This window comes from Serinus canaria, chromosome 5 (assembly GCF_022539315.1).
Source record: "Serinus canaria isolate serCan28SL12 chromosome 5, serCan2020, whole genome shotgun sequence".
Taxonomy (NCBI): domain Eukaryota; kingdom Metazoa; phylum Chordata; class Aves; order Passeriformes; family Fringillidae; genus Serinus; species Serinus canaria.
Window position 1 is genome coordinate 26,071,818 of NC_066319.1, and position 24,828 is coordinate 26,096,645.

Below are 24,828 nucleotides of genomic sequence, written 5' to 3' on the forward strand. Positions count from 1 at the left end.
TAAGTACATATTTTATGGTATAATGGTGTGAGACTTGCAAAAACATTATTCAAAGACATAATTCAAAAGCAGTTTTAGCAGGATTTTGAGAACATTCACAAGCATGTATAAACTTGTAGATTTAAAAACCTACACTGAGAATTGCCACACTTGATTTACACATACTGAAGCAAGGGGAATACTGAGATACTGCACTAGGCCTGACCTCCAGGAGAAAGCGAGGTCTAATTTGCAAATAAAAGTAAAATCTACATCAGCCCAGAGAAGTTTATCTGCACAATGACTGAAACACACACTGGTTCACAATATTTATTACAACCTATTGCTTTAGATAAACCTGCTGTATGGTTAGGAAACCCAAAGCACATTGTATGAACCAACAAAACAAACAAAACAAAAAAAAAAAAAGTACAGCACAAACCGTATCTCTGTAAAAGGTATGCAGTGAGATGAACAGAGGCACAACTTTAGTATTGTAAGCAAGAGCACAATGAAGATCCTGGTAACAGACAATGAAGGCAAATAAAAATCATACTGCCAGTACTAAACATAAGCTAAAAATCAGAGTAGCATTGTTATATCTGTATACAAAGAATGCAGGGTCTTTTTAAATACCCTCTCTTCATTCTCTATGACCTGTAAACACAATTCTCCCAAACCATCTTCCCTCTGTACCTGAACTAGTATATAAAGATCTATACAGCATGTGCAAACCTAGTGTAAGTATTTTTAGGCTCTCTTCTTCAAACAGAAGAAATACAAGTTTAAAAACATTAACACCACAGATTCCCTCTATCCAGCTTCTGCAGAAAGTATTCAGTAGCAATACTGCCCAAGACATCCAAGCAAAACACTGGACTAAGAAACCCAGAAGAATGCATGAACAATAAATACACATATGAACAAGGAAGAAACAGTTATCAAGGGAAACTCTTAACACTGGCAAACGAAAGTGAATTAGGACCCTTTTCAGCCTACAGCAGATCTGCTCCTAAAAAATAACTTACATGATTTAAGTAACCTATGATGTTAACTGAGGTTCAACTACACTTTAGACAGACCAGATTCATTCATCAGCTTGTTCTTTAAGATGTGATATCTGGTAGTTACATGTCATGCTCCACACCACTTAATAATGATTTATTTATAAGTATTGCTAGACCAGGATGTTGGGAGTCACTCTGTTGGGTTATTTGCTACTGCTGCCTTTTCATTACCACTCCAGAGATTCTTTCAGCAACATTTTGTCCCTCATACCAATCTACTACTGATTAATGTTTCTGAAAAAATAAGTTAGACAAAAAATATTACAGTCTAGAGTGAGTATGGTACAATTTAGTTCTTGTGTTAAGACTTCTGGCCCAAGAGTAATTTAAGAACAGTACCAGCCTGAACAGAATGCAGTTCTAGAGCATTTCAAATACACAGATGTTGAAACAGTCTGGATTTTACTTCAATGGTGGAAAGTGAACCAGAGACTAAAGAATTTATATACAAAAGTCTCAAGCATAGTCCAGAAGCTCAAGCAGTAACTAGAGTTCACTCCTTCCAGAAAACAGGGTGATCTTTGCTTTTTCCTTTGAGTGCAGATGTGAACTTCTTCCAACAGTCTCTGAGCTTCCACTCACACTAAGAGTGAACACAGTCAGTGCAAACAACACACAAGTTAATTCAATTTATAGTTCTCAAACTAAAACAAAAAGAAAAAAAAACCTTCTTAGTGGTATCTGCCATTTGTCTATCTCCTGTGAAACAACTTACCAGAAGGTCAGGCAAAACCACTGAATATCAATAGAGAGTCCTTTGGCCAGCACTTAAACCATTTCTGTTGCTGAGATACAAGTCACACTTCCTAAGTCTAGAAACTGAGACAGCAGCCTCCTCTATGACAAACACCTGGTGATCACCATGCAATGCTGATATGGCTGCAAAGACTTGCAAGGAATTTTCTTTTTTTGAATAAATACTTACATACAAGGCCAAATCACAACATTGCCACCCTAAGAAAGTACATTTTATTATAAAACTTGATTTGTGGTGAACGTCCAACAGCTGTCTAACAGTTCATTTGCAAGGCTGGAGTGTGTTACAAAAGTCACTAAAATTCAGTTTCTGTTCTTCATCTGAGGACTGAGAGGTTCGGTGTAGTTGCCAGCATTGTAACAACATGGTTAAAGTGATTTTCTAGTAAATCAATATTGCTGGGTAGGTACAGTCAGTCCACAGATACAAATAATTTCTACCCAGTGTAAGAGAACCTAGCAACAAGCCTCAAAAATCTCAGACACATCAACTTCTTTAGTCATCAGTACTGAATTTCTTATGAATGTTGGGATTATTGCCCATGACAAGGTCAGGTGTCCAGTGTGCTGACTTCTTTGGAGCAGAAATAATGCACAACTATTGCATTAGGGTATCGAGCAAATGCACTGTAAAGAGAACAAAACACAAACATCAGCTGTCGAACATTGTTTCCCATATTCAAGCAAGAGCATCCAAGTTGGGCAGAATCAGAAAGCAGACAAAAGAATTCAATGGATATTGTAAAAAGTTTGCTTGGAGGTTTTTAAAATCTGTTTTCATTTCTGCAGGCACACCTTACTTGGAAGTCACTGGTAACAAGTTAAAAGACTGGGGGACATGCTTGCCCTTCAAAATCTTGCTGAACTTAACAGCACTAGAAAAATTCTAGACAAGCAAAACAATATTGCATATGCAAATTTCAATGCTGAAGCTATATGCTGCATGTTAAAAGCAAAAATTTAATATGTGTAGCAATATTTAGACCGATTATGTAGACTGCTTATTAAAATGTTTAGGAAAAAGAACCTTTCCCTATCATTGTTAATGCCACTGATATTTCAGAAGGGCTCCTATCAAGAAGAAAATAATGACTGAGTCATGTAGCATTTCCCTCCAGTTGAAAGAAAAAAAAAGGGCAAATAAAATTTGCATTCTATATTAACACAAAATTAGCTACTAGGAATGATAGAAGAAAAATTCACAGATTTACAGAATAGTCTGAATTGAAAGGGAACCACAAGGATTAGAGTCCAACTCTTAAGTAAATGGTCAGTACAGTGATTGAACTCACAACCCTCGTGTTATCAGCACCATGCTTTAACCAACTGAGCTCATCTCAGGGTCACTGGCATCCAAATCATCAAGCAAATTAGTTCTACTTTTAAACATCCTACTGCATGAGAACCACAAGATATAAATCAGTCAGGGAGCCATAAAGCCATCAGATACAGAAAACTACACATGTATCTTGGCTTAAAATTCTTCATATCATCCTCCTCAATTCTAGTAAGAAGCAGGTTCTTAGAAAGGCAGTGTTCTTACAAAGCTCTCAACATTCAGTATGAGGACCAATTGCATGCCTTCTAGAGTTGTGAAGTAAGAACTCTGGGAGTTTCTGAAGGGGTTTTATACTCTTTTGTTGAAAGGAGGATTAAACTCCTGCAGCAAATTCATTGACCAAAGCTTTAAAGTATTCCTAACCATTCAGCTAATTAATGTAATTTGTAATTCAAATACTCTTCAAATGGCTCCCTCATACTGCTGTTCTCTCTGGCTATACATACATTCAGTTTTCCAACATTCTTAGTTTAAGTGTACCAGATTAATATTTGATTCAGTTTACCCAGCTCTCTCACCTGTTACCTATCTTCTTTTTACAAACAGTGCACACCTTCTCCTCTGTAATTATGCACTTTACTTGCTGATGCAAGATCCGCTCCTCCTGGACCTAAAGAAGGAGAAAAACCCAAGCTGCTCAAAAAGCAATGGCACACCTCAGTCTGATGAAACTGCAAAGCATCACAACATTTAACTGTCAGAGTGGCTGTGCAGCACAGAAGAAGCTGCTCTGTGGAGCAGAGCAGGTGGTACTGAACACCCAAAACCCACACTATGGCAATCACAGGGTTCTGCTTCCACTTGGTCCACAGCCTAAGGCATTCAACCACTACAGGGGTGTTAAGGTGAGCAATTGAACTGCTTCCCCTGGCTCACTTCATTTGAGAGAAATCCAGTCCAAGCTGTCTGAGATGATTCTGCAGTGCACACCACAGCACAGTGAGCAAAGACAAACACCTCATCCAAACTAAAATGAACGTACACACCACCTCCTGCAAAAAGGATGTTCAAGGTACATAGTTCCCATTTAATTCCAGGTGCATTACAGCACCATCTAGAGGACACCCATCCTCTATAAGAAACAGTAAATTTCAATATTGAACATATTTTAAAACATTATTCCAATAAAGAACAGGTGGTGGATGCCTACCCTCAGAAACTCTGCATGGAGAAGATTCTTAAGCACTTGATTAAATCTTTTCTTCTGAGCATTTTCTTCAAGTACTTTTTCTAAGAAGATGCGAATCTCACTAATCTGTGTATTTGCTGGGAGTAAGTTTATTGCCTGGAACAAAGTTAGAAAAAGATAAGGAGTAGAGACCAAAAGAGAATAGAAATTGACACATTTAGATTGACACATTCCATTCACTAGCCTACTCCACTACCGTGTGTAGTCTCCTGCCAACAGCACAGAGTACTTGAAGGTCTGACTTACCTTAGTGGTGTCCAGTTTGCTGTGGTGTAGCTCCAAAACCTGCAGAGCAGCCTGCAGATTGGCTTGAGGCTCCAGCACCTCCATCTTGATGGGTCCCAGGCAATGAACACTGGGTGGGGAGAGATACATCCGCAGCAGGGACAGATACACCTGCAGCACACACAAGGGAAGTTCTAAAACTGCTGCACCTATCCACAGCTGACAGTGCTGGTAAAACCCAGCAGTGGTACTAAGTTACACCCATGCCATCCAAAATCCTGCATTGCTTATTTAAACAGCTCTTAATATAGGCTCAAATCCAATGATACAGTAACATTCTCAACAAAAAACACCCCACGATCATCTAGGAATTCCTGAATTACAAGAGATTATGCACAGGTTCCCATACACTACTCAAACCCTGAAAAAGTCTACACAGAGCAAGAACTTTCAAGTCTTGAACAAGGTATGAATAGTCTTCTACTTCCTTACTGAACAAGAAGCTACTTACATCTTTGTTGCCATCTTTGTTTCTGTCATAATGTTTATGGCAGTAGCTAGAAGAATCAACAGAGAAGAATTAAGACAAATAGAAAAACAGTTACAGGACCCAAAGAATCAGTTTACAGAAATTAACATTTAAGTACTACTGAAGTCATCCAAGTTAAGTGACTGTACATCTGACTCAGATCAATTCATCAAACTGCACAGCAGGCTTACACCATTTACTCTGCATCACAATGCTGAGAGAAGCAAAGTTTTGTGCAAGTCTCCCACTTCCAATCAACTTAAAAAGCCTTAATGCAGAAGCCAAATTGAATTTAGCTTGTAAGAAAAAGGGGGGGGAAAGATATCCTAAACCAACACATCACAACATAAAAACTTTTATGTATATATATCTAATTAGTGCATCTGAATTATAAAAAGAAGCTGTTCATTAGTTTACACTGCATACCAGGGATTAATGCCTTCTAATGAGCATTTGCTGAAAATAGCTTTAAAAGCAACTATGTTGAACAGGTCCCAGTGTTCAGATACACCTGCCAGTGTTGGGTAATTCTATTTTTACCTGAGTACTTCTGATTCACTCAGGAGGTTCCCTGGCACTGAACACATAGAAAAATGCTGTATCTTCACTAACAAGGATTCTTTTTAAAGTGGGCTAGTGAACATCTCTACAAACAGAAAGGAAGCAAAACAACACACAAGATCACAGACTAAGGACAGGTGTAAAGTAGTAACTCATTAATGATGAAGATCATAGATAAAGCACAATGAGAAAAGAGCATGAAAAGGCAAACCTCAAGGGGACAGTAGCATCTGTAATAAACAGACACCCACAAGAGTTTCAAGGCCAATAAAATATAAAAACACAGAAGATCCTGAAGACTTACAATGTTCATGCTCCACATATAGCAACATTTCATTACACATCCTATCCATACAGCAGTCAGCAAAATAAGTCTTGCAAAAATGCAGAAAATATTAAATAAAGAAATCCTTACTTTTCAGCCATATTGGTATCCTTCAAAATATGAACATAAATAAACAGAGCTTGCTCGTGCTTCCCCATTCGACCCAAGAGCAGAGCACGTTCTTCTAGGAGACCTGGTGACAGCATGAAGGATTAAATCAACAGCCACACAGAGAAATGACAAAATTAATGCCCAGACTAACAGGAGAAAGTACTAATCTGTGCTCAGGATACAGTATAAGCTCCAGTGACCCTGTAAGTCTTCATTTCACACTAGTCTCAAACTTTTTATGAATTCTTAAGTCACCTTAAGAAACAACAACCTTCAGATCTATTGAGCAATTCAGGCTCATCACAAAGTTAGGCTAAATAGCTGGGAGATGCCACAAATCTTAAGTCAACAAAACTGGTAAACTCAATTGTGCCAGCAAAACCAGAGTTAGGATACACACCAGCAGCCTTCAGCTACAGACAGAGTCATCTTCTCTGTTTCTAGTTACCATGACTCTATGAAAAGTGATGAAGTTTTGCTGTCCACTGCAGTAAGCTGGGGTTTAGCTAAGCTCCAGAAACAGAACTCACCATCAAAGGGGAAGTCACTAATAAGTCGGCTAGGTTCATAGCAGCTCGACTTCTCCAGAAAGAGCAGCAGCTTCTTGCGGTACTCCCCCAGGTCTCCTCCTTCCTCCCCAGCAGGCACTGGAGCTCTATCTACATGAAAGAAAACAACATTAAATTGTTACAACTATCTCACTACACTAGTCTGTACTAGAAGACATACAAATCATTATGAAGAGGAACTAAATGATGATAGAACTGTTACATAGGCTGGGGCTGTCCTGTACCTGCCAAACTAACTTCAGCTCCTAAAAACACATCACGTGGCTGGTTAAAGCAATACTCAAGTTATTCAAAACCCTTCCCTACCCTTAACATGCAGAAGTCAGGGAGCAGTAGCTGCCATTCGACTCAATTAGGAACAAAGTGTTACTTGGTCCCTTAAAAGATCTCTTGAGAGGCAATAAACTGGATTGTCCCACAAATCCACAACTTCTGTTTTCCAGTTCCCTCCGTCACTAAGGCATCTCATGCTGGATCTCAACAGGGAAGGATTACAACATGGAATATGAAGGCTCCCTTGTGCTCTCCCATACTCCTGCCACCAGAAAAGGCCAGACATACCTGCAGGGAAAGAGCTGAGATATTCTTTCATCAAGCCCTGCACTTTCTCACAGTACAGCTGGATCAGACAGTTGTGGAAATCCGCACCAGTTTCTTCCCAGACATGAATGATGTGCTCCTGTAAATACATATCAAGGCTCAGCTGTAGACACTTCCTCTGGGAGTAATTTGTTATATAAGGAACAGTTCCATGCTTGCCTTTACCAAGCTTGACTTCACAATTCCGTATTTTAATTATGTTTCCTTTGCCCAACAGGCTCCAGCTCCTGAAGAACTAAGACTTTACAGGTAATATTTTGTACTGAAGGTAAAATGCACTAGTAGAGATTGAGTTCTTACCAGGTAAGGAATAGTCAAGCTTTTAAAATTTTCTATCAAGAAACTGAGCACTTTGTCTCGTGGCAAAGCTTCCACTTCAGGGAGGTCTTCTGTAAATATCTGTTAAATAAAATTTTATTCAGATTGGTGATTTTCTTTAAGTGCCACATATATTTTTCTCTGAGGCACTGAAGTCCAGCATTTCATCACATGTCCAAAGAGTAAACAAGAAGTGTAAAAAAAGATCTGAGCAGCTTATTTAGGCACTGAGAAGATACTTCACATCTGAAAAGACTAACAAACATCCCCACTTCTGCCCCAGTGAACACTCTTCTCTTACAGAGTCCAAGAGCTCCCAAATACAGGGAGTCAATTTTATAGGGAAATCAACACCTGACATTTAAATACTCAGGCTCTTGTGCAAAAGTGTGCCATCAATAACATGAAATGCTCTGTCAAAGGTTCCTAGCTATTTATTATAAGGTCTTCTAAGAATGGAAAAGCATAAGAAAAAGTGAAAGATTGACCTGCTTTATCTACTGCTAACATTAGTACTGAAGCCAGAAAATACAAATTATGTATTAATTTGGTTTAGCATTAATGAGCTTCTTTACAATGGGTTATCCCAATTCCATATACTGCACTAAGAATGTCAACAACAAGGTACTTCTTTCAACCACACTAACCTTCAGTCCATCTTCAGGAAAATCTCTTAGCACCCAGACAGAGTAGGAAAATACCAAGTGCAAGTTCTCTGTGCCTGGAATACAAAAAGCAGCAGTGCTGATGTTAAAATCCTAAATACCTGTCTATACCCAACTCAAGCAGATGCTTTCAGAACCAGCAAAGCTTAATTTACATGAAGAATCCAGTTGTTGCTCAAGTCAAGCAAATCACTCATTCCAAAGCTACAATTTCATTGCTTCACAAAAATGATTTCAAACAGAAACAAAAATTAACTCAAATACTAAGTGTCACCAAATGTAAAGAATTCAACCCAAACCCAAGATCAGTTGCCTTAATCACATTCCAAAAGTTTTCCCTTTCAACTTGTTCTAATTAGGGTACAGAGGCAGTGAACTTGTCACTTGTGTGACTTCCTTCAGTCCATTTCCAGCCTGTCAGCCTAATGACTTCTACAGCAAATGGTCAAATACTTTATAACAAGAAGTAAAGCATCACAGGACTGAAGTAAGTGGCATAGAAACTACCTGGCAGGTAACAGCTTCCCAGCTTTTAGCAAAATGTAGAACTTGCCCCTTTAAAAAGAATACTATAGTTTGGACAATTTGGTTCACCATGCTAATAAAACATGATAGGAAAACATCACTTTCCCCTCACCCTCCTGCACAGAATCATTGAGGCATTTGCTGCCTGAACAACATAACACAACTATACAAGAAACAGAAACTTAAAGCAGCCCTATAAAAAGGCAGTCAGTTTGCTTTTCTCCATCCTACAATATTTAAAACAAGCAGCATCTTCACATTAGCAGAATTTAAAAAATAAATTAAAAAACACAGATGATGTGCACTGTGAAGTAAAACAATGAAATAGTTCTCAGAAGAGCCCATCTGAATGTTTCAGTAACAAAAGTGTGACTTGGCAAATGGCAATAAACTTGTGGGTCTGAATTTTGCTGAACTCTATTAACTTTCTGAATTTACAGGGCATGCTAGCCTCACAGAGAAAAATTTAAAAAAAGACTGGACAAGTCATGGAAGTAAGTTTTCATGTAAAACAGAGAGTCTAACTCCTTATAAAGAAGTGTGACATTAATTAGAATAGCTCCCTGCCAAAACACTGATCAAGCTGTCTTTGCTGAAATCCCAAGCAAATCAAACATGAAGTTAAAACCTACCCAAAACAGTGAGAATGTCAGGAGGAGAGGAGAAGTTCATTAAATAACTACCAAAGCTTATTGTTCAGTATGCTAAAAGGAAAACACCAGACTGCCCCACAGAACAACTGGCTCCTTCAGCACACAACATAACATTCATCTGCATGGGGATTCCCACAGGCCACAGGCAGGGAATTTCTCAACTTCCTCAGTAGCAAATCCTTAATTTAAACACGAGCCAAAATAGGAAAAGGTTCTGCATAACACTATCTTAAAAGATAAAGAATAGGCAACTATCTACCACCCCAGTAAATAAATAATTCTCCTGCACACTGATAAAGCATATTGCTGATGGTCAGTCACACAGTTAATATTTGCTTTGATGCAATAAACAAGTGCTTACTCTATTGACACAAGGCAAGTATTAAATACCCATCAGTAATACACACTTGATAACTTAAAAGACCATAGCTACAAGCCTGGAGGAATTTGTAATTACTTGAGAACTACCGAAGAATATTGCATTAAATGCCCAGAAACTGACAGAAAAGAGTAGACTAAAGGACATTTTCTACTTCACTCAGAATTATTTTCTACTTCACTCTTCATCACTGGAAGAAAATTCAAATTACTATTGCACATTTTCTCCCAGTGGATATTTTAATAAGAAATAAGGAATGTTTTTCAAAAAGATATTTAAGTTTCAATGAAACTTGAATCCCTTGAGCTAATACTTGAAGGTTGCATTATGCAAGAAACCAAACAAGATAACAAGGATACCCTTTCAGCTTGATAACCTCCAGAAAGCTGCCAAACAGTAGAATAACCACTAAGCCAAACAAGAATAAAAACTGACAAAGACACTGCTCTTCTTCACACTCACCCAAATGCTGCAAATATTGCACTGTCCTCTCATGACCCTTCAAAGGTGAGTTGGCTTTCTTTGACTGATCCACCAGTACCTGTAATGCTTTCAAAAGAAAAGAAGTCAATTTCTTTGTAACTGCTAGTTCCAACATGAAGCACAAAAAAAAAATGTATTTTTCCTGTTATGCTACTGAAGACAAAGTTTTGTTTTTTACATAGAGACCAAACTGTAACAGGAACAAAGATTTAATCACAAGACAGCAATTAAACAGCCTCTTCAGAATACTGCCTACTTACTGAAGTCAAAGCACAATACAAAGAACACAGGCTTCTACTCCTTCTCCTCTCCCAACTTGAAAATTACCTTTCTCATGCAGACCTTTTTTCTCATACAGTATTATCAGCTCACTGTACTTGTGTGCCTTCTTTAGTACATGCTCACTCTCCTCAATATGGCAGTGATTGTTCTCCAGACGTAGCAGTGGTGCCACCAGTGCTACATTTGTCTGCAAGAAAAAAGGGAGCACCTAAACTTCATTGGAAGTGCACCTTCTAAGGGTACAGTACAGAACACAAGTTGGAAGTGGGGGCAGGGGAGGGAGGAAGACTCACAGCATAAGAAAAATAAGAAATGGCAGTTTGACATCTTACAAGTAAGGTCCATGTTAATTTCTATAATTTTGAGGACAGAAAGAAAACAACAAACCAAAGCTACTCCCCTTCAACAACAGAGGTCAGGCTTTGAAAAACATCAAAACAGCCAAGATGCTACTTTCCTGCATTTACCAATACAAGGCAATAAAAGCATTCATTAGACCTTCAAAATACACAGCCACAGCCACTTTCTTTTGATAGAGGCAGCAAACAGGCACAGACACATCTGCCTCATTCCCTGAAACTGCTTCCTGGCCAGGGAGGAAACTAGTTAATGTTCAGATTTTACACATTATTTTTAGATCAAAGACAGACAGTTGTGAGAGCATTTCTGAAGTAGCTCCTTAGCCTCCTTCTTAAATGTTTCAGTCTGAAATTCCATCAGAGCTCCCGTGGCAAAGCCTCCAGGTCAGACAGAAACTCACATGCAGGTAACACTTCAGCAGGGTGGTATCAATGATTTGTAGCAGCTTCTTTTTGGATTTGATCGTGGGTGTTCCTTCCATGAGGGGTGAGGTACTGGACTGATGGTCAGAATCATTCAGCTTCTTCACTAGCTGACTCCTTTTCTGCAGGACATCAAATGAAATTTTGACAGGAAAAGGCCATGGATTTCTACATCTCACTTCAGCATATATAACCCACCAACTACAAAGTCTAAATTAGGCCAATTTAATAACTTGTTTTAATCGAGTGTTTCCCAAAAGATTTTATTGTCACTAACTATTCAACACAAACTTTACAACCATATTCAGGTGTATATATTTGTTTTACATATTTATAGTTTTGCAAAATGTCCAGAGTCTTGAGAAAATTGTTAGAAGGAAATTCTGTTACCCTGAACAGACATTTTAGAGAAGTCAGGAAACATTCGGAAAATAATTTAGATTTTGCACTACTAGGCATTAATCCTATCCTAGTGCCTGAAGGAAGCTTGTGCCTCCTTCAGGCACAAGCTTCCTTTTACTCTACTAAGGATGGCAACCAAACAATTCAGGTCCCAGTTAAGACAAAATAAAGAGGACAGGAACTTACAAGGCCCATTAATTCCCCTTCCACCTTTTACTGCATGCCCTCAACCTATCTCCTGGACAGAATGCCCTTAATAAAAAAAAACGAAAAAAAGGAAGTGCTCTAGTCCTCTTCAGCAGGATACTAGAAATAAAATACTGGACTCATGGTCAGATCCACTCCATAAGGAAATTTTGTCCAAACACACAGGATGCTTTCCACACATCTGTGGGGTATCTCATGTGTTCCACTTCCCCTGCTCACTCAGGAGCTGCTGCGCTATTTTCCAGCCATGAAGACAGCCCATTAAGGCTAGCATGACAGAGCTGGACTAGGTGTACTGCTTCCAGCACATCAAAGCTCACAAAGCATGCTAGAACTGAATAATCCTGCTCTAAAACCAGGTAGAGGAGCACTCACTTGAGTTAGGTAGTCTATCAGAGCTAAATGTGCCTTCTCCAGCTCTGCCCCAGAGAGCCCTGGCAGGGGGTTGGGATACTGTAGCTGTTTCCTGTAATCTGTGGGCAGGAGGTCAGGATACAGACCCATCACATGAGTGGGATCTATGCAAAAAATAACTGGTATTAGTAACCATTCATATTATTTTTGCAAACTTAGAGTAAGCTTATCTTCTAACAGAGCAGTCTGTAGTCTACTTCTACATTCACAAGGTTCTAGAGCCTAAATAAAATTTGCTCATTACAGAAAAGAAGCTAAAACAACACAAAAAAAGCAAAACCAAAACATGTTTCAAAGTCCAAGTGTCCACTTGGCACACTTGGAGGACAAGCTATTATTACAATCTTACTGCTCTTCTTGCAGATTGCTAGCATTAACCTCTCTGACAGTAAGACAGGATTTCTAGGAACAAGCCAGTTTTCTAGGAACAACAAGTTTTAAGATTTACTGCACTTCCGAAACAGGAACGAAATAGTACCATCTGTAACTAATGCACATCTGTTTTCACAGAGGTTAAGCAAATTCAAAATTACTGTCCTCTAATTCAAGCTCAAAATACCTTGAGCTCTCAGCCCTTGTCTTTCACTATAGTTTTCCAAAGTAAAAATGATGTGCCATGAAAATAAGCTATAGGTTTGAATGCACATGAGAATCCTGTCTCCAGTAAAGGGAATCTCAGTCTTAAGCACTTTGCTATGGTACAGTCCAGTCTTCAAGCATTCTTCCAACAGCCCTAGTATGACCTAGTATCAGAGACTACTGTGACTTCCAAAAGCACAGGAAAGCTTCCTGGTCTCAGCATCTTGGCTAAACCAAGGGTTAAGGGTCCTCATCTGAGTCCAATGATTTTTCAAATCTACAGATGTTCCGTATTTTTCATTCCAAGTGACAGGTAGGCTTTTAGCAGCTGCTGAAACATTCAGCTTCAAAGGGTCTGTGCACATGCTGTGCATGCTCTAAATACCCTAGAATACAAAGACATTCTGTAAAAAGGACAAACTCCTGATTTAACTTAATTTACTAAGTGTAGTTTATTAATTATTTAGATGTACCTAATTCTGTAGTTAAGTTATTAAGTAATTAATCACCACCTCAACCAAAAAAAAAACTAAATAGCTGCCCCGGCTATTTGCTGTTCACAGGGGACTGATCTGCACAACATAGCACTGCTTTGAACTAAAACAAAACAGAAAACAAACCAAAATCCCATAAAATAGCCAGTGATCTTGACTTCATTCCTCCTAACTTTAGTGACTCAATGCCAACCCAAGCATTTACCTGTACCAAGCTTGGCAAAAACTTGCATGGATTCATCAAAACGCTTCTGGCAGAACAGGTTGAAGGCAAAGAGATTCTTTATGTGGTGGATTTGTTGTCGCTTCTCACTATCCGAATCATCTTTCATCTCCTGCATACAAATTACCAAACATTAAAAACTCCCAGAGTTTACAGGAGAAACACCCTAAAGAACTGACAGGAGCGTTATCCCGTGGAGAGAGTAAGAAGAAAAAAAGATAATCTCTCAAAGTGACCACAGTGGTGCCTGTCTAAGCTTCTTGTGTCACTGAGATAACCTGCAAGGTCTGAAAGCTACCTCTGGTACCTCTATACCTGCTCTGTCACAGCAAACATCTCTTCACTCATCTGCTTTTTCAATTTTTTTTTTCAAGTCAGCAACTCAAAATGCAACTAAGGGGAGTTTCCAGAAACAAAAAAATCCTAACACAGTAAGAGCAGTATAATTAAACATACTGCATCAGCACCTCTAACAAACGATTGTTTCAGGAGTAATATTATGCAAAAAAAGGTCATGTGACAAAACTCACAACTCCAAAAAATGCTGTTTACAAGCAGCTTGAAGACTCTGAAGCCCAAATGATTTCAAATTCTAAAAGAAGGTAACCAATTAAACAGCTAACACATAATCTTTCACATACAAGATGATTTCTCAAAATCTATACCACAACAGACCAATATGGAATAACGGCAGAACAAAACTAAAAATTCAGTTACAAAAGTCTAGAGTTTACCAGTTTGTGCAAAGTGGACAGTTGGGAGGTTATACTGACTGATTACTGGACTCTCTATGGTTTAGCAGATGGCAAACATCCCTTTGTGCACTTCTGCACAATTACATCCACTGCAAACTCAGGTTTTTGAGTACTTACTGCCAACTGCAAAGCCAACTCAAACTGTTTGTCCTGCAGAAGCTGCTGGATCTGTGTGGCTATGGACACTGGAATGAGCCTCCAAACAAAGTGATTACTTGCCACATATATAATGTTTGTGCTGCAAACAAGACAAAAAATGTCAATTATTAAATTTCAGTACTCAGAAAGAAGCAATACCCTATCTTAAAAGAATCCCAATCCAATAATACAAACATGGATCAATCCAAGAGCAACTGGAGCATTATTGCAAAGCAGAAAGAAGATTATATCTCTAGTGTCACAATTCTTAAAAACCCTCAATTCTATCCCTTCCTCCTCAAGGCATGGCCTCCACCAATCTCAATAAAAACCCAACAGATTGCTTCAGAGCCACATCTTAAGGAGAGAGTTAGGAAAGCTGCTCTTCACCCAGTTTTTCAGTGTGCTCCATGCAGGCAGCCAGCCTGCCAACAGTGACAGTGAGTGCTATCAGTACCCTCCAGAGGTGATGAAGCGTGGCCTCTGCAGCTCGATGCTCTGCACCAGCAGCCGGGGTTCGAAGGTGCGGATCTCCACGTACCTTGGCAGAACAGCAATGATGTAGGGAGGCTGGTGCTCTGCTCAGCAAACAAGGGGAACATTTCAGTTGATTGCTCTCAAGCATTCCTTGAAACAAGCTATGACTTAGGGCTTCTCTTCAATTTTTCATCCCCCTGAAATGTGCCCCTTTTACATATTCAAACCAAAACTCAGTGCCTGACACTGACAGAAATTTGCTCATCCTTCACTATAAGGAAATTCTGAGGCAGCCAGATCTACAGTGCTTTAACACACTACCCTCCATTTCAGACCTTGTTCCTGTATAAAAGATGTGGAATACACCTATTTTATGAGGAGAGGCCCACAGACCACATGAAACCTCCCCCAGAGTACAACTTAGAATACTGTAGAAACTGTCACACTCCAAATCCAGCTGGTTTCACAATACTGAGAATATAATGATTTTATCACATGCACAAGAGTAAAGGAATAAATTTAAACAAAACCAAAAACAAACTGCTACTTCTCACCCATGGCTATAGGAATATCTGTCCAATTCAAGGCACATTTCTGAGTACAGACCCCTTCTTCATTAAGCACAACTGTTAGATCATCTTGGCCAACTGCAACTTTTCCATCTGCTACAGGAGCTACCAATGGTTCCAGCTGCTTCCCTGTGGGAAACAGCTCTTTGATGGATCCTTTTCCATCCACCTAGGATAATAAAGAACATAAACAGAAAAAAAAGTGTTTTGCACAACAACCTTTTCTTCAAAGCTACATAAGACTCAAGCAAAAACGCTTAGAGGGATTTTGCATCCCAGGCTTAGCACTAACAGGACAAGTGCAAATTTAAAGAGTTTCTGCATATCATCCTGTTTATACATCATTCTGAAATAAAAATTATTACTTTTATGTCTGAGGTGATGATAGCAGCTGCGCACATCATTCACACCAAATCCATTACATCACACCAGTTTATCAAATCCATTATAGTGCAGCAGCAAAATCAGCTACAAGTGTCCAAACCCTTCATTTAGGCCAAAACTTTTAACACTGTTTTATTCTGGCATGAGTGAGCATAAAAAAACCCCAACTAACTAAAAGCCTAGAAACCTGTCTAGCCATTTTCCCCTGCCCTAACCACTCATTATTTTGGCCACATCCAAGTAGGAACTGAAAAAATTCATGAGCTGATATAAAAACCAAAACAGATAATCCTTCTTCAACTTCAGCCACACATTCATGCTGCTTCCCTTGCATTACAGCTCAAGCATTTGATAAATCAACAGCTAGCCACCAGAAAACACCACCATAAAAACATGTGTACTTTTCCTTCCTATTTAGTGAAATGAAGCTATTCAAGGACAGGTAAACCAAGCACCAGAGCCAGCCCACAGCAAACACTTGGACAGTAGGTCTCCACCCTGGTTGCTTGAGCAGCTGCACAACTACTCCTATCACTAGAATGGCAGGAATCAACATCTAGGAGAGCACTGCAGAAAGGCACCCCTTCTTTTGTGAGCTGCATCAGTTTCAAGAGACTGTTAAAATTATGTGTGGTTTTCCTTTTGACTACAGATCATTGTTGCTACCCATGTACATACATGTACATGTGTGGTGCACCTCATCTTCATCCTGTTTTCCTATAATAACTGCAGAAGCCAATTGTAAAGGCAGAAAAAAGAATAAACTATAGGTGTAAATGAAGTCCAAGTGGAAACTGTAATAATAAATTAACAGTAAGTTCAGAACCTTTCAAACAATTACAGTTTGGCTAGAGAATGAAAAATGAAAGAATGGGTAAGCTTCACTGTATGCCAGATGAGTTATTCTTGGTCTCTTTGTCCTTTTAGAGCTCATCTCATTTCTTAATACATGAAATAAAATGAAAACTGAGCTTACAGAGACTGTTGCCAAAACAAAATGTATCTACTCCAATTCCTTTTTTCTGCAAGAGCTGCAAACGCTGGTCTCGACAGCAATAAACAGAAGATCACTTCCTGACACATATCCATTTAAAAGGACAGGCTCAGGCTGCCCTTTCCAAAGCCACAAACAGCAGAAGGACCAGATGCTGTTTTTCATGAATCTGTTAGCTAAATCCCTGAGCACAGGAGCAATCTCCATAGAGTCTGCTGCTACCCAAATCTTCTTAAAACACTATAACACAGCCCCGTCTCACCCGTATCAGGTAATAGTCCCTCTTGAAGCCTACACAGATGGAGTTTTCACACCAGGCCATAGACTTGGGTACATCAGGTACACTGAAGTCCCCCTGAGGAAAACAGGTTAAACTGGTTGTTATGAACGAAAAGCAAAAGTCAAATCTGGCAACACAGAGTGCAACAGGCTGCTCTCTTGTCAATACAATATTCCCCAAAACCTGTGCCCAGCATCTACTGCTCAAGGAATGGCAACACTCAGCAAAAAGGCTAGACTTGTGTACAGTAAAGTGGTGTGCTCTGAGTTAACTGATAATTTTTTAGTAGAAAATTTTCTAGTAGAGCACTGTAGCTGAAAAAGCCTCTACTCATTTCAATTAGTTAGTTTTCCTCATTCCAGTATTCACAACTGCAACTCTCTACACTTGTCAGAAACTATCTTCTGACTAAGTGACACACTTAGAGTAGAAGTGACATACTTAGAGTAGAAGTGCACCCACTTCCATGTTTTTGCAAGGTATACATACTTATACATTTCACTGACTTAAAAGTCAAGTACTTAAAAGTGTACTACAACCAGAACATTAAAATACAGGACACAGCCCTTACTTTAACTTATGAAATCGTATTAATGCCATTAACTGTGATTTCAAACACGGGTTTTCACTTCTCTCTGCTGTTCCACTGGTAAATCTCTGCAGAACCAACTGTCAATGTTCTGAAAGTCAGCAGTGCCTCTGAGTAACAGGGGCAAGCAGTGAAGAGCAATGACCCTCCCTGCTGAGACAGGCTGGTGACAGAAAGAACACAACTCACCTGTAGCTCATGGAACTCCCTGTCCTTCCAGAAATAAAGCTGGAGCTTCTTACGCACTGCCACACACATCCTCAGCACCTCCTCCCCTGTGTCGGACTGCTGTGAAAACAGACAGACCCAACTCAGAGGCACTCACAGACAAGCAAGTAGGGTAAGACAAGGCCAGAAGAAGCCTCTGCTAGAAGCAAAGCTGTTCACTGAAGAGCAGCTTTGTTCATCCATGCCAGAAGAGCACTCTCTAAAAAAGGAAGCATGGGAGTGGGAGGAAGGAGGCAGGGGAGGTGGCAGGATACTTTAAAACTAACTTTGACAGCGATTGTGACATCCAAAAAACTAAGAGAGCACAAAAGGCATACACACACACAAAGAGAAGCTAAGTAGAGAGCTATCAGTCCAACCCTGAAACTAGGATAAATAGCTGGAACTCTGTGCAGTAGAGGAGAGGTGAGGAAATGGAACACCACAAAGAATGTGTTATGCTAATAGATAAAACCATTAATAATCTAATATTCTAACCTGTTGGGAAAATTTCTTGACAAGAAATACTAAGAAAGCTAAGTGCCTGGACACACAAACAACAAGCCACTTTGCAATGACCAGATGTAAAGGTGCTTTAAAAGACATTCATTTTCATATCTAGAAAACCCCAAGTACTCCCTAGAAAATATTTAACATTAAGCTCCCATGGGGCAAAAATATAAAAAAATCATAAAGGGCACTAAACCATCTCTTCTGATTATTAAAAATATGGGCAGGCAGAAAAACTCACTTGAACAGAAATGACTCACTTAATGAACCAGAGCACATGAACAGAGGACTGCTACACCCTACAGGACCATTTTAGGGCTTGAATCTACCACAACTGCTCTGGGACTTCTTGGGCCAATAAACAAAAAAATTAAAAGAAAAAGGAAATGGCTTTTATATTAAGGGGACCTTTCAAAAAAGAAGAGTCAAAGTTAGCATAGGACAAAAATGCTTTGAAGTCTTGTATCAAAAGCTACAATCAAAGCAGGCACAGGAAAATACCTTGTGAAGCAGAGTAAAAAAAATAACTTTAAACTGTTGCCTTAAGCAAATGCAGTAGGTACTAATTTTAAAAAGCACTAGGACCCAAGAAATTTTCATCTAACACAAAATAACAAACTTAATTCATACAGCAAAATGCAAGAGGAATCTATCACAAACAGTAAGGACATCTGTGCAGCTGTATTCCTCCCCTTACCTGGAGATCACAAGTGAAGAGAGATGCACCTTTTGCCTTTGAAATTGTGGTGATTTGTTGAAATGTCAACAGGTCATGGACGTAAATGTTATTTTCTGTTTCAAACAAAACTCCAATTATTATTTAATATTTAATACATGTAGAGTCATTGCTAATTCAAACAGTTACTGTATTTTATGTTCATATAAAAAAGAACTTGTGAAAGTAAGAGCTGCAAGAAAGGAAAAGAAGCGTTTTCCCAAAAGCTGAAAAATGCTAAGGCAAATACAATACAAATACAATAAATGCAGCAAAGAAGACCAACACCAGCACTGGTAAAACTACAGGAAAGGTACTGCTAACCAAGCAGGAGAAGGCAGAGTGGAAGGGACAGCAAGCAGGCCAGAACATAGCAAGTTCAGGATGGAAGACTGCATGAACAAAGATCATTCTGAAATGGCTCCTGAAATTAGTGGAAAGTGAAGAGCTGAAAATGTAGGGTACTGTTTTTGTATGCAAGAGGATCCAAGCAGCAGAAATCTACAAATACTGAAGCTGGAAGAGTCAGGACTTGGAGATCATAAAGAAGTGAGTAGTAATACAAGCAAAAAAAAGTTATTAGAAGATCCTAAGTTAAAGAAAGCTAGAGCCAAGCAAACTTAATCTTCCACAAGACACGAAAAGATCATGTCTGCATATCAAGTGAATTTGGTGCAAAGCATCAACAATGAGTTTGATACATCCAGCAAATTCAGTCAGAAGTTTCAGTGCCTATCCTACAGTGCACACAGATTCACATGCATGCATGTACCTGTACACAAGGGGCCAACACAAACTGCATTTTACACAGACACTTGAAAGCATGCATGTACTTCTTCTTTCCTAATCACAAATCAGCATTAATGCTTTGTTCTCCCAGCTGCAAAGCTGCTGCTCAGTCTATGCTGCTTAATGCTCCTCTGCAAAAGCAAAGCTAAGCTCCACACAATGACTTCTCAGCAACCAGACTACTATGTTGGTGGGTGAAAGGGTGCCACATCCAGGCAAGCAACTGCATCTAGAAGAACTTATTACATGTAAAACACCTTTCTTCACTTACCTAATAGACTGACCAAAATTTTAAATTGAGAAACAACATGGATCTGAAAGGGAGAATGCTGTTAGTGACTCCATTCATAAACTAAAAGTCTCAGCAAGGTTTGATTATAGATAGTCTAAGAAAATCTCAAAATAATGAGAAAGGCTGTTTTCCATGAGCAAGCTTCCTTCAGCTATTGCAACACTTTTCAGTTACACCAAAAAAGGCTTTCAGTGTAACTTTTCACAAGATGGCACATAGCATTTGCAACCTAAGCTGGTCGAAAAAGCTGTAACATTGTTATGTTACTGGTACAAAAATACTTCTAAAGCATACACAGAGTGCTGCATCCTGAGAGAGGATCCATTATCTTTAAGGTGCTTTTCCTGGAATCAATATAATCATTGAGTGCAAGTTCTCAAAAAAAAAAAAAAAAAAAAAAAAAGGCAGCAAGACTGGCAGTTACTTTATTTCCACATTTCGAGTAAGTGGAATTACACCCACATTCCTACAGAATATCATCTGAGAGTCAAATAATACAGTCTGTTGATGCATTACCATAATTTTTACAAATATTCATTAGTCAGAACAATTGAAGACCTATTCCTAACAGAAGGCAAAAATAAACCTGCAAGTTCCAATTCTTTGGTTTCACTTTAGCAATCAAACCAAGCTTATTCTGTTATGGGAAGAGTGGGCAAAAACATCTGGCTGTTAACCCCTCTAGGAAAATCTTCAGCTTTGGGAATTTTTTTTGTTAAGCACAGCAGAGATTGCAGATGTACATTTGGTATTTCATTACTGGCCAAAATGTCCCCACATCAAGAAGATGGTATTTCCTACCTGTTGAATCTTCTTTGAGAAGTTCTTGTTGGATTTCTCTAGTGTCACTTCAAACCTGTTGCAACCTATCAGAAAGATGGAAGAGGGTATGTAAACTGAAGTTGCTCATGGCTGTATATTACACTAAGTAAATTACAAATAATTATGAAAGCAAACTTGGCCACTTAACACTGGAAGAATGACACTTAACCATATCTGTGTTCAAATGCATCAGAGCGTCTTCTACACAGTCAGGTGAAAATGTAAATTACACTTCTTGGACCCAGCTGAGGGCTCAACAGTAGTTACATTTCTGCCTTGCCCCAGTTTTACATTACAAGCATTATATTTAAGTAATTTGAAACCCAGAAATGGAAAGATACCCATAAAGAATTTATCCACACTAATCAAATACCAGTAACTTAAATTGCTAGGGTGCACATCACTGCAAAATAGACAAGGAATAAACACTACACCACAAGGGTTTAAAAGGAGTTTTAGGGAGAAAGACTTACAGACACTTTCTGATGACATAACCTCTCCTGGCATTGATGCAAAAAAGGGGGAGAAATTTACCATGTGAGATAAGACACTAGCAACTCAAGACTAGCATGCTCCAATTGGACAGACAACCTACAAGTTTCAGAAAAATCAAGCTGAATTCAGTCTCTAGAATCCAAGTAACTACAAATTAATATCCCTCCAAGAGCTGATGAACTTGGAAACTTACATCTGGTGTTTACTGTTCTGTGCCATTCTACAAAATATTACTGCATTCAAAAACATCAGTTCTTCCATAACAGCAGGTAATGTGAAATAGAAATATCTTTAGAGAAAATCGATTTTAACAAAGCCAAAAACAGAATAGTTCTATTTGTGGCATTCCTAGAACAGACTATGAGCACTTAGGACTGTCAAAGAGGCAGGGAAAGGGTAAACACCTGACAAAACTAGTTAGTATTTGTCCCTCTTCCCCATCCATGATGCTCATGGACCCACTGAATGTATCTGCTCTCACACTAATCCAGTCTGTCATCAAAAGATGACACACATCAAAACTCTGGCACTCGCACACTGCACTGCTTTTACAAATATTTGTACACTGTATTCATAAAAATTACAGTCACTTACTATAAATTTCAACACATAGAAACCTGAAATAAAACATACTTTACATACATGAAATTCTATTTAGGAAAAAAAATCTGTAATTAATCACACTTGTGTTAAAATTACTACAACTCTAAAAGTGCAGGAAATAAAAATCACAATCAACTTTTTTGTGCCATTCTTAAAACAAACTTACCTACATCTTTCTTGATCCTGTAAAGCAGAAGATGCCCTTGCTTTGTACCAACAAGGAGCCATTCCTCTACAAAGACAAGAGAAAATTAGCCTAATTAGTTCAACAAATACTGCCCTTCACAGCTCTGCTGGTTTTCCCTGGTGTAGGGTTCTCTTCACAGTGCCTATTATGGGGCTATGTTACATTTATCAGGACAATTAGAAACTTGCTTCAAACATCAAAAAGAACTTTCTGTAGTGACTGCACAGGTCATCTCTCCAGTGCACAGAAGCAGCTTTAACTTTCAGGAGAGGACAGCCAAAGAGCAGGCAGTAAAACAGCAGAAACAGCCTGGCCATCACAACCCACTGGCTCATTCAGAAGTAAAGAAGCAAGCCATTGCACCTTGTGTGCCATCAAAAGAGGCAATAAACTATTCTGCACACATTGTTACCTCTCAGAGAGGAACTGTGCTACATAATGGGAAGTACTGTCAGAAAGAAAACAACGAGTTTAGGTGGGTTTGGCTGTTAAGTTTTTTTTAAGTCAGGTTTTTAAAATGTCTCTCTGAAATAGTCAGCTATGTTTGGAAGGAGAGTGTGGCAGCTTTGCTGAGGTTGGGCAACCAAGAATCACTCAAGATTTATAAAAGAGGGCCGTTATATACAAACTCTTAAGGCACAGTTTCAGACTCATCCTCTCTGAGTATCATCCAGGAAAGCAGCACACATGACTATTTCCTTCTACATCTAGTACTTCCTTATCACCAAAGGAATTTGCATTTTAATAAAATCTTATTTCCTGCACGACCTTTCTTCTACTACTTGGTAGAAACATTGTAGAGACAGAGTTACACATCTTTTTTACAAAACCATACTGCTGTAAGTCTGTATGCTTAGGCTTTTTTTCCTAGTTCAGCAAAATAAATGCTCTCAAAGAGAGAAAAAGATAAAAGCTGCAATGCAGAAATAAACTACCTTCACATCCTCTCCAGTACATAACTCCACCATAAACAATCCATATATAACAGGAGTAGTATCATTCAGGATATAACTCTTAAAAGAATTAATCGGGGTCACAATTCCATAGGGTGTGGACCTTTTAAAATTCTGATTTTCCATGATGGTGCTGATTTTACATCCGATGGCACCTGGTCACAGCTTTGAAAAGCCTTATCAAGCCTAATCATTAGAACAGCTGGTGCAGTCACCTGACCAAAATCTTGACTCTCAAGTATGCCCAAAAATAAACGCACAATTATATATCACTAACACGTGCAAACGTATTCGAAATCTAAGAATTCAACACACCACCGGCCTTCCAAATCAAGTTTAAGTCACAACATAGGGAATGCTTCTTTAGCAATAAAGTAAGCAGCCCAGGGTTACAGCCCCGGGAGTCCCGGCAGCCTCCCCAAAGCCGCGCTGCGGCCGGGCGGCCAGTGCAGGCAGGGCAGGGCAGGGCAGGGCAGGGCAGGGCAGGGCAGGGCAGGGGGGCCGCGACCGCCGGCGCTCCGGGGAGCGGAGCTCGGCACCGCCGGGACCCGGCGAGCGGTTCCAGCAGCCCGGCCCGCCCGGCTCGGCCCGGGGGCAGCAGGGCCGCGGCCACTCAGGCGCCGCCGGCCGGGCCGGGCGCGCAGCCACCCCGAGCCCGGGGCGGGGCAGGGCGGGGCAGGGCAGGGCACGGCAGCCGCACGAACGCTGCCGGGCTGGGGGAGCGGAGCGGCTCGGGCTGCGGCGCGGCCCCTCCGGCTCACCCCAGGCCGCCAGGCAGTCGATCTGCAGCGGCAGCTTCTCCAGGATCGGCACATGCTCGAAGGCGTCGTGCATGGCGGCGGCTCCTCCGGCCCCGGCTGCCGCCCGGCCCAGGCACAGGCGGCACCGGCGGGAACGGCCCCGACGGAAGCGCCCCCGTGCCCACGGCTCCCGCCCCTTCCGGCAGCGCCCGCCCGGCGCCGCTTCCGCACCGCGGCTCCGCCCGCGCCGGCACCGCCCCGCCTGTCCCGGCACAGCACCGCCCCGATGGTCCCAGCACCGCCCCGATGGTCCCAGCACCGCCCCGCCTGTCCCGGCACAGCACCGCCCCGATGGTCCCAGCACCGCCCCGCCCGCCCCGCTCAGCTCGCCCAGATTGTCTCTTCGGAGCCCCGCGGACTCCTCAAAGGTGCTGGCACTGTCCGGGCGTTCTACCAGGAACGGCACCCTGTCCCAGGCGCAAAAACGGGGCTCCGCGCCGGCATTAAACAGCCCGCCCCGGGGGCTCGGGCACGAACGAGAAACGCTGGTCGGCACGGCACCGAAGGGACCCTGACACAACCCTTGTGCATCTTCATACAGCCCGAAAAGGGACAGGCTGTAGGAAACACTCGGCTTCCCAAAACATCACTACAAGAGGTGTCCGGTTGCTGT

At 40.4% G+C, this 24,828-nt stretch overlaps 1 protein-coding gene across 1 annotated transcript; it reads right to left on the reverse strand.

Moving 5' to 3' along the window:
* Positions 1-295: 295 nt before the first annotated feature.
* Positions 296-24,369, reverse strand: VPS39 (VPS39 subunit of HOPS complex). Its single transcript, XM_030240612.2, has 25 exons — positions 24,177-24,369; positions 22,442-22,507; positions 21,157-21,221; positions 20,335-20,377; positions 19,257-19,351; positions 18,032-18,130; positions 17,236-17,328; positions 15,581-15,764; positions 15,007-15,127; positions 14,529-14,649; positions 13,639-13,768; positions 12,322-12,464; positions 11,316-11,459; positions 10,601-10,742; positions 10,253-10,339; positions 8,216-8,289; positions 7,551-7,649; positions 7,212-7,329; positions 6,612-6,740; positions 6,061-6,163; positions 5,067-5,112; positions 4,577-4,726; positions 4,292-4,426; positions 3,660-3,751; positions 296-2,429 (listed from the first exon to the last, which is right to left on the reverse strand). Exons 1-25 carry the CDS (start codon positions 24,247-24,249, stop codon positions 2,354-2,356), a joined length of 2,628 nt encoding a protein of 875 aa, XP_030096472.1. The 5' UTR covers positions 24,250-24,369; the 3' UTR covers positions 296-2,353.
* Positions 24,370-24,828: the final 459 nt, after the last annotated feature.

Coding starts and splice junctions, on each gene's coding strand:
- VPS39 (XM_030240612.2), bottom strand. CDS start 24,249: ATGCACGACGCCTTCGAGCATGTGCCGATCCTGGAGAAGCTGCCGCTG. Junction 15,765..17,235: donor GGGACTATTACCTGATACGG/GTGAGACGGGGC, acceptor TTATTATCCTAG/GTGGATGGAAAAGGATCCAT. Junction 3,752..4,291: donor TCCATGCAGAGTTTCTGAGG/GTAGGCATCCAC, acceptor CTCCTTCTTTAG/GTCCAGGAGGAGCGGATCTT.